This window comes from Panthera pardus, unplaced genomic scaffold (assembly GCF_024362965.1).
Source record: "Panthera pardus isolate Hobbes unplaced genomic scaffold, ASM2436296v1 HiC_scaffold_13, whole genome shotgun sequence".
Classification (NCBI taxonomy): domain Eukaryota; kingdom Metazoa; phylum Chordata; class Mammalia; order Carnivora; family Felidae; genus Panthera; species Panthera pardus.
Window position 1 is genome coordinate 171,133,430 of NW_026526688.1, and position 17,423 is coordinate 171,150,852.

The 17,423-nt window shown below is 42.8% G+C and overlaps 1 protein-coding gene across 7 annotated transcripts in view; it reads left to right on the top strand.

Moving 5' to 3' along the window:
- The window catches only part of RBM47 (RNA binding motif protein 47), a 161,610-nt gene extending 144,511 nt beyond the window's left edge, over positions 1 to 17,099 (top strand). For 6 of the 7 annotated variants that reach the window (XM_019413621.2, XM_053901615.1, XM_019413631.2 and 3 more), the window contains 4 exons: positions 4,022 to 5,178; positions 6,049 to 6,255; positions 9,179 to 9,375; positions 14,340 to 17,099. In XM_019413621.2, coding sequence (XP_019269166.2) covers positions 4,053 to 5,178; positions 6,049 to 6,255; positions 9,179 to 9,375; positions 14,340 to 14,579 — 1,770 coding nt within the window. In that variant the 5' untranslated portion in view covers positions 4,022 to 4,052 and the 3' untranslated portion in view covers positions 14,580 to 17,099. The remainder of the gene's footprint in view (positions 1 to 4,021; positions 5,179 to 6,048; positions 6,256 to 9,178; positions 9,376 to 14,339) is intronic. The other variant, XM_019413603.2, reaches the window with a different exon arrangement.
- The last annotated feature ends 324 nt before the right edge of the window (positions 17,100 to 17,423 follow it).

A 17,423-nucleotide genomic window follows, 5' to 3' on the forward strand; every position in this document is an offset into this window, starting at 1 on the left:
CACGTGTTAGAATTTCCTTCCTTTTTAAGGATGAATAGTATTCCACCCAGTATACATATCACATTTTGTTTGTCCTTTCATGCATCAATGGACATCTGAGTTGTTTCCACTTTTTGGCTACTGTGTGAATAATACTGTTGTGATCACTGGTGTACAAAGAGCTGTTTGAGTCCTTGTTTTCAGGTTTTTTGAGTATGTAACCAGTAGTGGAATTGGTGGATCATATGAGAATTCTATGTTTAAGCTTCTGAGGAAGTACCATGCTGTTTCCCCAGTGGCTGCACCATTTCACATTCCTACTAGCAATGCTGAAGTGTTCCGATTTCTTCACATTCTTGCTAATGCTTATTTTGTGTTTTGTTTTATTTTTATAATAGCCATGCTAGTAAGCATGAAGTCGTATCTCACTGTGGTTCTCATTTGTTTTTATGTCAATGTTTGTAGTTAGTGTAAAAGACAGTTTATTTATTAGGTACTACATTAATCAATGTCTGGTGCAAATTAGATGTGTGTGTGTCTGTGTGTGTATGTGTGTACAGATGCATTTATTCCTTTCCTACCTCCAAAATTATGTGAGATGGCTTCCAGTGTGTGTGTGTGTGTGTGTGTGTGTGTGTGTAGATGCATTTATTCCTTTCCTACCTCCAAAATTATGTGAGATGGCTTCCAGTGTGTGTGTGTGTGTGTGTGTGTGTGTGTGTGTGTGTGTGTGTAGATGCATTTATTCCTTTCCTAGCTCCAAAATTATGTGAGATGGCTTCCAGAAACATGTAAACAAGAAGATGAATAATATAAATAGCTAAATTCATGACATTGAGAATATAGAAGACTAAAAAAAATGAAACTATAGCCAAAATTAGATAAACCTGATACTAGACTAGACTTGGCTAGTATCTTAGACAATCACTAAAATCGAAGTGACAGACTTGATCCTGAACTTCCTAGTGCCCAAAGAAAAAAGGGAAAGAGGGCCAGTAACATAATTCAGTTCTTCCAGATGATCGAAGCTTACGAAAAAAGACTTTCCTTGGTTCGCAGATGTAAGAAATAAGCTATAACTTCTAAAAGAAGTGATTTTTTTAAAAAAAAGAAGTAATTATATTACTGACACCAGCAGATTTCAGACAGAAAGCAAACAAAAATTTTGATAAAATTAATGGAGTTGCACCTGGAAATGACTCCCATAGCCTGACCACTACAAGACTTTTCTTGGTGTAAAATCATAATTTCAGAGTACAATTAGGAAAACATGAAGTCAAGTCTGCATATCTCAGCAGAGCGATGAGGTCTCTTCCTTTGGATTTTAGTTAATATTTTATGTAGTACAACATGTAAGATTTTGAATTGCCACTTACATGTTATATATGTCCTGGGGTTTCCTTTTCAAAGGCCACAAATTATAAATACGTATGTATTTGTACAAATAGTTTCCTTAAGAATATATCCTTATGTTCCTTTTGGAAGGAAGGGAAGAGCTTCATGTTCAAATCTGATATTGAAATTTCTGTTTCAGTGTGAAACTACAGGAACGAATGTATCATTTTCAAGTTGATAACAAAAAAGACTTCATGATAAGTGGATATGTTGTCAAACCAGTCTTAAGCAATTAAAGGGCAAAAGAAATAAAAAATAAGAATAGAAGCCATATGAAACAGATGTTTTTAAAGAACTGAGAAAGTGTCAAAATTACCCTAAAATGGAAAGAATTGGTCTGAAGTTTTACCCAGAAGTTTGGATTAAAGACAACAATAACAATGGACATTTCTTGAACGTTTACAGTGTTCTAGGCACAATTCAAAGTGCTTTGCTTGTATTAACTCACATATTCCTCTAAACTTAGTACTAACCTCATTATTCCCATTTTATAAAAAGAGAAACTGAGGCATGGAGCAGCTAAGTATCCTTGCTCCAGTTCATACAACTAGAAAGTGTTAGAGCTGGGATTTACACACAGTCACCCAGTCTGTCTCCCGTGGCCACTCACTTACCCACTATGCTGTACTGCCCCTTGATGTTATGGCAGATGAGCCAATGAAGAAATGCTTTAGCTGGCCAGCAAATAAACACCTCATATTTCTGTTGTGTCCCTATAATTTCTTTTGATTTTTTTTTCTTTAGAAGATCAAACTTACCTTAATTATTCTTGAAATTTCCCTTAATATTCTTGTATACAATTCCTATTGGTAAATTTTTTAAACTAAGGCTCCTGATTCCAGTTGAATGATGAAACCTTATGCAGCTATTAAAAATTTGTGTTTTTGCAAAGAGTGTTAAAAATGTGGAGGAGGGGCGCCTAGGTGGCTCAGTTGGTTAAGCATCTGACTGTTGATTTTGGCTCAGGTCATAGTCTCATGGTTCATGAGTTCAAGCCCTGAGTCGGGCTCTGCGCTGACAGCACAAAGCCTACTTGGCTTTCTTTCTCTCCCTCTTTCTCTCTCTCTCTCTCTCTCTCTCTCTCTCTCTGCCCCTCCCCTGCTCGTGGTCTCTCTCTCTCTCTCTCAAAATAAATAAACTTTAAAAAAAAATGTGGGAGGAATGCTTATGAAGCAAAGCAGCGGGTATGTAAATTTGTTGGAAGCCAAGTTCCACCCCCCACCCCCCCCCCCAAAATAAAACTATTAAAAAAAAAAAAGATGGGAAAGTTCAATTGTGGCTATCATTGGGTAGGAATAATAGGAATGATTTCTTTTCCTCCTTTTCTTAATTTTCCACGAAATTTACCCGAATACTTTTATAGCCCAAAAAATGAAATAAACTTCATTTTTTAAAAGGCCAAGCAGAACCGTTCTTTACAAAAGCACAGTATAAAGCTCCTAATGATAATCCTACTGTATAATTTGAAATCATCTCCACAGAGCCCTGTGCTGTATAGGTAAAGGTAGCATGGTTTAGATTTGCACTATCATATGTAGCTATTTAATTTTAATTAAAATGAAATAAAATTTAAAACTCAGTTCAACAGTTACACTAGCCCCATTTTAAGTGCTCAGTAGCCAAAGTGGCTAGGGAACAGCTTTTCCATCCTCACAGAAAGTTCTATTGCACAGCACTGCTTCTGACGACAGAACCTGGAATCTGGAACTAAGTGACTTGGAATCAAGTCCTTCTAGGAGCTGACACTTGCTGTGTGAAATGAGCAATTTACTCAACCTCTCTGAGCCTATTTCCCCATAGACAAATTAGGAGTAATAATAATATCATTTTCCATGTAAGGAGATTAGGAAGGTCAAATAAGATAATGCATGTAACAGTTTTCCAAAAACTGCAGTGTGGCTTACCAGGTAGTAGCTGCTTCACAGACCACCACCCCCCCCCCCCCCCCCACCCCGCCAAGTTTGAATGTAATCCAGCTCTTTGTGGACTGATTCCAAATCCTTTAATGGTTCCTACCAAGACTTTTGCCTAAATGACACCGTAAAATTCAGACTTACCAGCTCTTACCACAGTTCCTAGAACAAGTCCTTGGCAATGTGAATGTTCCATTTCTTTCTTGTAAAAAGCTTCAGATACACAGCTCTGTACCTATCTCTTATAATAACACCTCCTCAAAGTTTTCCTTAACGATGTAAGTACACTGCTCTACTTCTAAACGGAAAAGACTGTCTTAAAAAAAGAAAGCAAAGAGGCTTTGTCTACCAGATAAATGGGTTAAAATGCTATAACTAAAAGGAAATCAATCGTCGACAGTGCAGGAATTGAGCAAAAGATGTTGCCATTTGCTGCAAGAAGATGAGGTTTTCACTAACAATTACAACAGTTTCTCTGTGCTTCAAAGCTGTTGGGGTACTGATTAAGCGGAAGTACTTGCTCATTCTGATTTTTTTTTTTTCCCCGAGTCACTTCTGGTTTTTCCTGCAAAACAACCTGACTAATTTAGCTTCTTAGAGCTGCTGTATTTATTCCCCATCTAACCACCTGCTAGTGAAGCGTGGGTCTCGTGTGTCTTACAGGAATGAAGTAGGCAAGTTTTGGCTCAACGCGGTGCAGACTCCACACTCACCCTCCCTTCTGCCTCCCGCAGGTCTCCTCCAGCCGTGGATGCCTTTGACATTATGACCGCAGAGGATTCCACCGCAGCCATGAGCAGCGACTCGGCCGCCGCGTCCTCGGCCAAGGTGCCCGAGGGCGTGGCCGGCGCGCCCAACGAGGCGGCGCTGCTGGCGCTGATGGAGCGCACGGGCTACAGCATGGTGCAGGAGAACGGGCAGCGCAAGTACGGCGGCCCGCCGCCCGGGTGGGAGGGCCCGCACCCGCAGCGCGGCTGCGAGGTCTTCGTGGGCAAGATCCCGCGAGACGTGTACGAGGACGAGCTGGTGCCCGTGTTCGAGGCGGTGGGCCGCATCTACGAGCTGCGCCTCATGATGGACTTCGACGGCAAGAACCGCGGCTACGCCTTCGTCATGTACTGCCACAAGAACGAGGCCAAGCGCGCCGTGCGCGAGCTCAACAACTACGAGATCCGCCCGGGCCGCCTGCTCGGCGTGTGCTGCAGCGTGGACAACTGCCGCCTCTTCATCGGTGGCATCCCCAAGATGAAGAAGCGCGAGGAGATCCTGGAGGAGATCGCCAAGGTCACCGAGGGCGTGCTGGACGTGATCGTCTACGCCAGCGCGGCCGACAAGATGAAGAACCGCGGCTTCGCCTTCGTCGAGTACGAGAGCCACCGCGCGGCCGCCATGGCGCGCCGCAAGCTCATGCCCGGCCGCATCCAGCTGTGGGGCCACCAGATCGCCGTGGACTGGGCCGAGCCCGAGATCGACGTGGACGAGGACGTGATGGAGACCGTGAAGATCCTCTACGTGCGCAACCTCATGATCGAGACCACGGAGGACACCATCAAGAAGAGCTTCGGCCAGTTCAACCCGGGCTGCGTGGAGCGCGTCAAGAAGATCCGCGACTACGCCTTCGTGCACTTCGTCAGCCGGGAGGACGCCGTGCATGCCATGAACAACCTCAACGGCACTGAGCTGGAGGGCTCGTGCCTCGAGGTGACGCTGGCCAAGCCCGTGGACAAGGAGCAGTACTCCCGCTACCAGAAGGCGGCCAAGGGCGGCGGCGCGGCCGAGGCGGCGGTGCCGCAGCCCAGCTACGTGTACTCTTGCGACCCCTACACGCTGGCCTACTACGGCTACCCCTACAACGCGCTCATCGGGCCCAACAGAGACTACTTTGTGAAAGGTTAGTGGGGGCTGTACTGCTGGGGAGGCCCCCGACAGCCCTGTGGCCCTGGACAGAGTCAGGGGTGTTATGGCTGTAGTTTGCTGGGCTGGTAGACAGGCTCCTCCCCCCACCGACCCACCCTCTTTTGGGTGTCACTTCTGGGTGTTTTTGTTTTTGTTTTTTTGCTGGCACTTAAGAGTGTTCACTTCCACAGCATTTTGGGAAATGTGGGTCGTTCATGTGTATGGGGGCGAGCGGTGAAATCACAGGGGCATAGAGGCACTTCTTGCATACTACCTTTCCAGGGTCTCCCCAATTTGGGGCTAGTCCACCTGTCTCTAGTTTAAAAGCTCCTTGTGAAATTAAATCTCTAGGATGTTGGCACACGAAGGACAATGTGGTGGTGGTGGTGGTGACGTTTAAATTATTGGCTAGCATGTAATGAAACCAACCAAGCATTATACTGGGGAACCAATACCTAGGTTCTGGGTCCTGCTGTCATCAGATTAACTGGCTCTGTGACTTTAATCAGTCCCTTTCACCTCCCTAGGCCAGTTTTCTCACGCATAAAATGAGGAAGGTGAACTAGCAGATCCCCTTCCAGATCTGACTTCTTTCTATTCTGTGAATGTTTTCCTGTATTAAGTTGCACTTGTAATCCTAGGAACTCATCGGCAAGTTCATCTCTTGTGTCGAGCAGGCATACTTTGGATGCAAATCTAGGATGGAGTAGCATGTTTGAAGCATCTTGCCAGCTCATTGAAGAGCAAAGGTGTAACCACCTGCAACTTATGGCAAACAACTAAATGGCCAAGAACCTTGAGTTGAGATCTGCTTCCTGTACGGTCACTGTTGGTTGCTCATCATTTTTTTGTTTGTTATTATAAGCAGGCAGCGTAAGAGGCCGGGGTCGAGGTGCGGCTGGCAACAGAGCCCCAGGGCCCAGGGGTTCCTACCTTGGGGGATATTCGGCTGGCCGTGGTATATATAGCCGATATCATGAAGGGAAAGGAAAGCAGCAAGAAAAAGGATATGAACTTGTACCGAATTTGGAAATCTCTGCCGTCAATCCAGTTGCCATTAAACCTGGTACAGGTCAGTATGAACCAGAGATAGAATGCATCAGCCTAAACCCCCACCCTCTCTTTGAAGTGACTCCAGGCTTTCCTTGGGCTCTTTCATTGCACACGGGTTCCTTTTCTCATAGGCAGCCAGAGATTAGGCAAGAGTGTGGCCTCCTGAGCCTTCTTAATGTGGGACTTAAGGGGATGGTCTAGCTCTGACCATGTTCAAATCAAACCTTACAGTAGTGGGTTTTTCAAATGCGTGCCACTTAGTCGCTAGGCTTATTCTCAGTCTGTGACCCAGTAGGCAGAGTTGGAGTGGTGGGGAGGGACAGAGGAAGAAAATGGAAGATTAGGAGATTCTTCTGTATCTTCTACCAGCTCAAACCGTCTTTTTCTTACTCAGGCCTATTGCTCCACTAGCTGTCAAAAAGCCGGAGGATACAGCTTATTGCCAGTTCTGAGAGTTGGTGGGAAGGGTAGGAAATCCCCCTTCGGGAGCAAAAAACACAACTTGTCCCTTGTCATGGTTTTATAACCAACCAGAATACCTGGGAACAAGGCAGTGGTGAAAGTTTTTGCAGCTGCTAATTTCCTGGATTCTCATTTCCAGCATTCATCTCCCCCTCTTGCTGGATCAATAGATTGCAGGTAGGGACACTCAAGTAATTCAAGCCAGAGACCTTGAACTTTGCTTTCACCTCCAGGCCCTACAAACCACTCTGCCAGTGTTATTAGTGCCCATTGGTCATCTGGCATGAGTCAGATCTTTCTGATCCTCACTTCTAAGGAATTCCATTGTGAGAACATCATAGCACCAACTCCCTATTAGCACACACCACACAAATATCCACACATAAGGAAAATTCATTCGTGGAGAGTCAGAGCCATCCTCCTCCAGCTCTCTTCCTGGCTTCGCGGAGGGTAGACTGAAGAGTGCTTTGAGAGAATCCTCACCTTGAAGCCCAGCTCCTCTTGATTTTCTTCTGGTTGAGGACTGTACCTTCCACCCCCTAGCTAAAAGAGAGTCAACGAATCTGCATTTGGGGCATAGGTTTGCACTGCCACATAGGGCTTAGAACGCATTTTCCCAGCAGAGCTTCCTTTTGAAATAGTCCAGGGATAATTTTTTTGCCTAGGAAAAAAATGTTGCAGATTCCGCAGTCAAATGACTCCTTAGTCTGGGTTTCCTTACAAATGCCATTGACACTATAAGCAATGTAAAACTGATCCCATAGCTCTCTGTAATGCCATAAAACAGAGCCTGGATACGATAGTTGTCACTTCTACTTGTTGGAAACTGGACTCCTGTTGGCAAGTGGCTACAGCTTAAGATTTAACTGGAGAAATGAACTCTTAAACCAATTTTAAGCGTATAGTCGTGTCCTACAGCCTGAGGTAGAAATTCCTGTGAGCGGACAGCCTAAACAATCCAGAATTACTTAGTACAACCCCAGTGTAGCTTAAACTCATAATCACCTCTGGTCCCCATCTTCTGGGCTCTCTTTCTGATTCATCCAGAAAATGGGAACTTTATATTTTAGGAGAAGCATCAGGGCAATGGTGGAGTATCTGGCCATAAGACCATATGATTGAAAGATTTCATTAAGGTTTTAGATGTATTATATTGAAAGGCCACACTGTTGTTTAGCCTGCAATCATTTGTCTCTGTACCTTATTTCAGATCAGTTTGCGTTAGAGTAAATATGCTTACAGTTGTAGGAAAAACATAAATGAAAGCATACTTTGTGTATGTATTTATATTCTTGCTTACCCTTCAACACACACACACACACACACACACACACACACACACCACATACTTATACAAACTCCCCCAAAACCAGGGCTAATATTTTTTCCTTCTTACTTCTCTTTATCATACATTGGCATTCAGTAACTGCTGTCTGTTTGAACCCCTGCTTAAAATAGAGTCCTTTGGACTTTCCTCACAGAAACACATCTTCGAAGTGCTCATCATAAAAGCAATCACTCACTGCTTCACTACTATGAGCAGACATTAGCAAATGAGGGAATTTGCCATTTTTTTATTATGTGTTTTTCCTTGAATCAGTAATGCTGAAATCTGAAATAACAGAGTGAAGTGTACACAGACCTCTGAGTTCTCAGAAGGAAACCCTCTCCAGCGCCTGCTTCTTAAAATGTGTAAATGAGGGGTGCCTGTGTGGCTCAGTCGGTTAAGCGTCTGACTCTTGATTTCGGTTCAGGTCACTATCTCACATCATGGTTTGTAAATTCAAGCCCCACACTGGGCCCTGCGCTGACAGTAAGGAGCCTCTTTGGTATTCCTTTCTTGCTCGCTGTCTCTGCCCTCCTCCCCTGCTCATTCTCTCTCTCTCTCTCTCTCTCTCTCTCTCTCTCTCTTTCGCGCGCGCACTCATTCCCTCTCTGTCTCTGTCTCTCTCTCTCTCTCTCTCTCTCTCTCTCAAAATAAATAAATTTAGAAAAAAATTTTTTTAAAAATGTGCAAGTGAAAGGGTGGCGAGTCTGGTAATGAGTGAGGTGAGTGACGACCAACAGGCTCACTCTCCCACGCTGGAGGGCCTCTGATCTCACGTCTCGCCTTGAACCTGCTGTCTCAGTCAGAAGGCCCTTTCCTTTGCTGGACATTAAGAGTAAGATTCAAAATGAGATTTCTCTGTAGAAACGGTAGGAAAAATGTTGGTGCGGAACCCAACTCTGGACTCCCCTTGCGTGAGCATCTGTTGGGAGACCCCTCCGTACACACGTGGATCCTTTTGCAAGATGAACAGGGGGCCTGCCTGCCAGCAACCCTTTCTTCCTCTTGGGTAGCACCTTGTTACCTGTACTGAGAGACAACATTAATTAGCAGGGGAGGCCCGTGACCACTAAACTTGGTTTTGAAAAATACCAAGAAAGTGACACCTCTTTCTCGGGACTTTCAAGCCGTGTGCATTTCCTTTCTCTTACAGTGGCCATCCCTGCCATTGGGGCCCAGTATTCCGTATTTCAGGCCGCCCCAGCCCCTAAAATAATTGAAGATGGCAAAATCCACACAATGGAGCACATGATCAGCCCCATCGCGGTGCAGCCAGACCCAGCCAGCGCCGCAGCTGCTGCCGCCGCCGCCGCCGTCATTCCTGCTGTGTCAACGCCGCCACCTTTCCAGGTATAGCCCTTGCTGTGGTCATTGTCATTTGTGTGTGAGGCCTCTGTTAATCACAGATTCACTGACGATTCAGCAGGAGAGTTTGCTGTGTGCCGAGCTCTCCGATGAAGTATGGGATTGTGTGAAGAAAAAATGTTTACTATAAATCATGACAGGACGGAAAAGTTTGAAAGAATAATTATACTACCCTAATATTATCACTGTATTAAAGATGGGAGGCATGGTGCAGAAATGACACGTGTAATTCTTCACTGTGTCATAATATTGTGCATACAATATTATGCATATAATATTGTGCATTCAATATTACGATGCTGGATAATTTTTAATTCATGTTCTTACTGTTAAGGGGCTGACTTGCAAAGTCCAGGGAGATCACTCACATTTTCACTTGCCAAATTGCAGTTCAGTGATGATTTTTTAAGTTCTCTCCCCCTGCCCTTCCCCCCATAGCCCCCCTTCTGCTGGGTATGAATATTTACACCTGTGTATCCACACACAGGTGTGTAAGTGTGTGTGCATGGAGAGAGAAATATCTGTGGAGGGGCACCTGGGTGGCTCAGTCGGTTAAGTGTCTGACTCTTGATTTTAGCTCAGGTCATGATCTGGTTCATGGGTTCAAGCCCTGCATTGGGTTCCTCGCTGGCAGCGTGGAGCCTGCTTGGGATATTCTCTCTGTCTCTGTCTCTCTGTCTCAAAATAAATAAATAAACTTAAAAAATATGTATCTGTAGAAATGTAGATATATAATAATTTTACAGGGGCACCTGGGTGGCTCAGTCAGTTAAGCGTCTGACTTCGGCTCAGGTCACAATCTTGCAGTTCATGAGTTCAAGCCCCAATTCGGGCTCTGTGCTGACAGCTCAGAGCCTGGAGCCTGCTTTGGATTCTGTCTCCCTCTGTCTCTGCCCCTCCCACTCATTCTCTGTCTCTCTCTCAAAAATAAATTAAAATATTTTTTAAAATAATAATAAAAAAATAAAACTTTGCAAAATCCACCCTTAATCCTCTTCTCCAACCTGATCCAGCTCTCCCCATTCCTCCTCCCTGTCCTGTCTTCCTGTTTCAGCCTCCTTCCCCACCTTTGCTCATAGCTTCTCTTCTCTGTGGTCTTTTCAGCCCCGAGTCTTCTGTAGAATCTTTCCCAACCACCTAGGCTTGGAAATCATCTCTCCTGTGTTTCTCATTACCCACATTGTTACTTGGCATATGACTGCCAGTATGTTCTGTCTCCCCAACTGATGAAGCTCCTCTAGACCACGAGCTACATCTTACATTTCTTTTTATCTTCAGTGCATAGCACTTAGGGAATACCTATAGGTGATAATGTCATTCATCCAAAACAATAACAACAAAAACATCGTGTTAAAGCTACTTTTTGTGAGGCAGTGAATCTCAAATACCTTATCATTCCACAAGCACATATACTCAGACCTAGGGTCTCTTACCTAACTGGATAAGAATTATCCAGGGAGTATGTTTAAAAAGCAGATTCTTAGGAACGCCCGGGTCACTCAGTCGGTTAAGCATCCGACTCTTGGTTTTGGCTCAAGTCGTGATCTCATAGTTCATGGGAGTAAGCCCTGCATCAGGCTCAGTGCTGTGAGTGCAAGATTCTCTGCTTGGGATTCTCTCTCTCCCTCTTTCCCTGCTCCTCCCCTGCTCAGGAGTGTGTGCAAACTCTCTCTCGTGCTCCAAACAAATAAATAAACTTAAAAACAAAAAACAGATTTCTTAGACTCAAACCCCGGAAGATACCCAATGAGCAGAACTGGGCTGGGGTTCTAGAATCCGTGTTTTGTATAGGCTCCTCAGCAATGCTGAAATAGAGCCATGCTTGTGAGCCACTGCACTATGGTGCTATATATTTATTTGCTTTTGCCCTCCCTGTGCACCATTCTGGGCTGTGTTATTCAGAAAGGGTCACTCCAGCTGAAATTTATTCATTTACCAATGTATCATCAAGTAGTCGTCTAGTCTGGACTAACTAAAGCCAAGAAAAGGAATAGGTTGTAAATGACTCATACTGTAAGATGGTAGCTAAATGTAGCTACTTTTTGTGAACTCACTATAAATATCTAGAGTAACCTACAAACGACACTTAGTGGAATTCTGGTCATTTCTAATTTCTCGTTACTAAGAAACTCGTGAACTTTTGTCCTTGGTGCATAGTGTCCCAAATTCCAGTTCTTGGACTCACGCTCTAGATCACAGGCTGTTTCTGTCTTTTATCGGTCTGCACTGAATGTCGCCATCAGGGTCTTTGTTCAAAGTCTTTGCTTGTGACTTGGTTCAGTGTACAGTTGTTATCCGTTGATCCCAGGGCAGATTTTTTCCTTCCTTCAACATATCGTGCAAATTGCTTGTAGCTACTTACTTGTGAACCCCAGGAATGACTTCTTTGAGTGTGTGTGCTTGTGCTTCTTGGTGCTCACCCACTGATCTAGGTACTCGGGGACCTCCCTCTGAGTTCATTGACCTGGGTTCTCAAAATGTTCAGCTCTCTGCCTTGCCCGTATTCTCTGCCAAGTTGCAGCAGAGGAAGGAGCGTTTTAAGCACTACCGATTGGTGAATAGAACACCTTTCTGAGTGGAGCCACACTAGAAATCAGTTCCCAGCATTAGTTCCAAAACCTTCCTGTGGAACACTTTCATTCATACTCCTCTGTCTTGCACGTGCTTAGGGATGTTCCTGTTTAGCCATTTTATATCCTAAATTTCATATAGCCTTTATAAGTAATTTAAAAAAATGTTTGCTGGCATAGATAGTCACTTTTTCAAATTTATTTCTCAAAGTGTCCCCAGTCTTCAGAAATCTTTGGGATAAGTAGAACAAGGATAACCGTTCCTCTTGATGGGGCCTTTTCCTCTCTTTCCCCATCCCCAACATCCGCTGCTCACCCCAGCCACACCCAGGTGTTGGGGACTGGACGGTAGTACATGAAAAGGTCTCTCTCGGATTTCTCCCTCCCTGCAGTTGTGTCCCTTTGTCACTAAATAAACGTCCATACGTTTGTAAAAACTTGCTTCTGTCTTGCTGCAAACCACAGGCTTCCCAGTTCTGAAGTTTCTGTCTGTGGTTATGAAGCAATGCCAGTGAGGTAGTCATTGTTAACATGTTGTAGGAGACCACATAATACAGGGCTAAAAGTGCTGGCTCCAGAGTCCTACATTCCATTGCTTAAAAGCTGTGTCACCTTGTGCAAGTCATTTAACACATCCTCTCTGTATAGTCACAGTACCGGCTTCGTTGGTGGTTGTGACGATTCCATAACATCATACAAATAAGGTACTTAGAATAGTGCCTAGCGTACCGTAGTCTCTCAGTTATTATTATCATTGGTATAATTATCATTTTGGTTACAGTTGACAAAATGGCTCTCAGATGGTGAATTTCCTTTGAACATAATTTTGCGACTCTCATTTGGAGATTTTGTAAAGGAAAGATAACTAATTCCCTTATGGAAATCCAGGAAGAGAGAATTTTTAAAATAGAATCTTCCATTTCATCTCTCCTGAATTGTTTATTTTGAAGATGCACTAAACCATACAGGCCATAGCAGCATTGACTCCAGGACGTTCTCAGGAACATAAGGGGCACTAGATATTTCATTAAATGTGTGTTTTATTTGGCCACAAATCCCCTTCTCCATAAAGCATCTCGCAGAACTAGCTTGATAGCAAACCCTTTGGGAAATACTGAACCACAGTCTTCACTCTCTACCCCTGTCTGTCGTGAAAATAGTGTGTTACACTTCCAAGTAGAGAGGAACGGGTAGTAGGGACTTTTATAGAGCTAGTGGTGGCATCGGCAGTGAGGCGGCTTTAGTTAGCTTGCCTTTCCCCACTTCTTCCTGTGGAAACTCCTCCTTATCATTCAGAACCCAGCTCAAGTGTCTCTACTTCTGGGATGCCTTCTCCAACTTCCCAAGTTCCTCAGTTCCTTGTCTAAGCCTCCACAATCATTTGGATACAGTTGGCCCTTGAACAACATAAAGGTTGGGTCTGCCAACCCCCCACGCAGTTGCAAATCCATAATTGGCTCTTGATTCCGCAAAATCACAACTACTAGCAGGCTACTGCTTGACCAGAAGGCTTACTGATAACATAAACATATGTGTCAGTAAAACACATATTGTGTATGTTATATGTATTATGTTCTGTATTCTCACAATAAAGTAAGCTAAAGAAAAGAAAATATTATTAAGAAAATCATAGGGACGAGAAAATGCATTTACAGTACTGTGCTGAATATATTGGAAAAAATCCACATATAAGTGGACCCACTCAGTTCAAACCCATGTCGTTCAAGGGTCTACTGTATATATAGTGGTGTCATATCTTAGGTTGAAACCATCAGTAGCATTTGCTGAAAATTGTAGAGGGTTGCAGTTTTTTTTTTTTTTTTTAGATCACAGCTGAAAAAGCTGCCCCTTCGGAGATCTATATACTTGGTTCCATAACGTTGTCACAGTCTGTTTTCCGCTCTGTTTTTGAAGCATCTTGTTCCTTCGGTTAAATTAGAGTTGAAGCAGCTGGTATATACTTTAGGGAAAATATTTTTAATTACAATGAGATCATCTGAGCAAAGGGTAGATTACTCAACTCCCTTTGCTAGCCTGCTCATGCTGATTGAGAGGAATGGCAGGTAGAAGATTCCAGACTATTTAACTTGTAGCTCTACGGTTCTGTCACTTTGACCAGTGGAATTTGGATGCGCCTGGAGGATGAATTTCCAGCTTACCTTGATGGCTCTTTCCACCTTCCCTTACAGCAGTTATGTGCTTTACCCCTCTGCCCCCCTCCCCCAACCCCACCCTGAGAATGAAAACCTTCGCTTTTACCTCCTCCTACCCCCGACCCCCCGGGAACTGAAAGAACAAACGGAGCCTTGGAAGGAATGGGTGACTAAATGGAACAGGTACCTACGCGCAATGAGGATCCTTTCTGTCTCTCCTCCTCAGGGCCGCCCGATAACTCCAGTGTATACAGTGGCTCCAAACGTTCAGAGAATTCCCACTGCGGGGATCTACGGGGCCAGTTACGTTCCGTTTGCTGCTCCAGCCACGGCCACGATCGCCACACTACAGAAGAATGCGGCTGCCGCTGCCGCCGTCTATGGAGGATATGCGGGCTACATACCTCAGGCCTTCCCCGCCGCTGCTATCCAGGTGCCCATCCACGACGTCTACCAGACATACTGACACTGGTGAGGAGAGTGGAGACAGACCACGAACTACCCCTGAAGGAACACTTTACTATTTATGAAGAAAGAACGTGCAGGATTAGCACACCTATGAAAGTGAAGAATGTTATCAAATGTCATACTGAAATATTTTATATTCATGATGAAGTTTTCACTAGTTTTTTTTTAAGACTGTTTGCAATTTAGCAGCCTGTGTTCATACATTTCTAAGAGACTTGCAATGGTTCGTGCCTTAATACCATCTCTGAAAAATTTGTACGCTGTAGTACATTTGTATAGAGGTTTTTGTTTTTTGTATTTTTAAGGATATATTTTCAGTATGAAGGTTATTTTCTTAACTTCTGCACTCCAGAGATTTCTATTTTGTAGTACCTTCAATAATATATCAACTATATATTGAAAAGCACACTTGAGCAGCTAGGGAACTATTTTGAAAAATATATTCAATATTTAAAGACACAAACAATAGTGCTTTAAAAATACTACATAAAATGTTATTTTAAAAGTTATACTGGAAAGTGCAATTTTAAAGTGAGTAAAATCTCTATTTTAGCTGGCATTAAGGGTTGACGGTGTTACCATCTGTTCTCTATGACAGTTCTTTTTTTTTTTTTTTTTTTTTTAAGGAATTAAACACTCGATTTCTCCTTAAGCCCATGTTGAAAAGACTTGTCACATATCTGAGTTCAAACACTGGAAAGCTCTCACCTGCCACCATCACCCTGGACCCTGTTCATTCTCCATTTGTCTTTCCCTCCCCACACCCCTACTCCTCCCTTCCTCCTTTCCCCAGCCCCACCTGTGAGTCTGGCAAGTCTAGGGCAAAATGAATTACTCTGAAAGAGAGAACATTGATGGCTTTTATACTTCTTCCTGGGTTTTTGTCGGGGGTGGGGGGTGTTTTGTTGTGGGTTTTTTTGTTCTGTTTTGGTTGGGAAGGTGTTTTCAATAGCAGAGTATGCATAAGCACAAGGTTTTCATAGTTTCCATAAGACATCTTTGCATAGCTATTTAATTGTCTTCTATAAAACCTTAATTCTTTTTCTAATGCTTTTATTTTATTCATTTTTTGAAGTATGAGTTTGTAGAGACAGTGAATGTCATTGTAGACAAGGCCCCCAAAGACTCTAGTCACAGAAAGTTAATGCTTCTAGTTGCTTTTATCATGTTTCAATGCGAGACGTCTTGGGCGGCAAGGGTGTTAGAAATATGTTTATTGAGCAGGGCTTTCCTCCGCAGCTGCGCACATGGCAGGTGTACTGAATGGGGACCTACACACCCAGGAGGAGGAGGAGAGACCTGGAGGAGTTAAAAGATAGTTTGTAAATAATCTCCTAATGCTGGCTTTTAGTTGTTTCATGTTGCAGAAGTTCATGGTGTATAGTTTAATGCAAAATGAAACCATTTTATTTCAATGTTATTAAAAATTGTTGTTTTATTAGGAAGTAAATGTATTGTTGCAGTGTTGTGCCTGTTTCAAGGCTTGTGTTTATCAGAGTGAATGTAAAATACAGTAAAATGTTAAGATTGTCATCTGCTTTAGGAAATACATCAACTTGGAACTTTTTTTAAAGGCTCCATCAAGGAATTGAGGTGTGCAATAGGTAGCAAGTACACAGTTGTGTTTTTATGTCACGTTAGAGATCGGTAAAATCTTTCCACTCAGTTTTTGCTGATGGCTGAATTCGTATTTATGGATTAATAATAAGATCACGCCTTTAGCAACTATTGTAGTTTTGTTTTCAGTTTTAAATTAAGACATTCCCAAATGCCTCTTTTCCCCCTCATTTTAGGGTGGGATGAATTTTTTATATATAAGCAATATTTATTTAACTATTCTGTAAAATTATTGAGTGCCTGCAAAGGCCTTTAAACATTTCTAACATTTATTTCCCACCATTCTTGAATGACATAAATAATTGTGCAATGTTCCTGATGATGTACCCAGCAAGCTGCATCCAAACTCAAATCTGTTGGAATGAGTAATCCAACAAAATGCAATTTGGATCAGATCCTCATCCCTTGACTTTGTGTGAAAGAAGTACTGTCCTTCCAATGAAGAACTGTCACAGAGGTTCACTGGATGAGACTCTGACCCAGCGGTCTTACTGTATTTTACATATGCCTGTAAATTATTTGAAAAAAAAAAAAAAAAGTAATAAGAAAAGAAAAAAAATTGATATCTTAACATTGCAACTACCAAACTACCTTAAAAACAAATGTTGGTGAGCCTTCTATCTGGTCTGTCTGTTTCTGTTTCAAAACCATTTCAGATACACTACTGAGGTAAGTTTATAACTTGAAATGTGAACTTTTTTTTTTTTTAGGGTTAAGAACAAACTATATAAATGTTTAAAAAAAAAAAAGCTTTAGTGTTCTCTGTTTCAAACATGCTAGCAATTTAGTTTTTATCTTTAGTTGCTTTGTATTTGAAAAGCTTTTAAATTTATTTAGATCTTGCTCCATATACAATACATTCTTAGGATGTATGTAGTAAATAAAGCTTTCTTTAAAGCAATTTCCAGGCCTTATTTTAAATTGTGTTTTCTTTATACTGATTTTTTCCTAACAAAATTAGAAAGAGCTTTACAGTGTAGAAGGAAGCAATTGGTTTAGTATTTTGAGCTGGAGAAACTGACAAGTTACTGTCCTGTCTTTGCCTTGGAATTACCATCAAAGATGGGTTACATAGTAAAAATTGTGAATTATCAATATTTTCAAACTTGGGCTTAGGTGATTGAAGGTTAAGCACCCAAATTCTGCTCAACATCTAGACTGGAATAGGATTTGGCAACGCCTGTCACTGCTGTCAGCACTGAAGTTTATGATCCCAAGAGCTTTA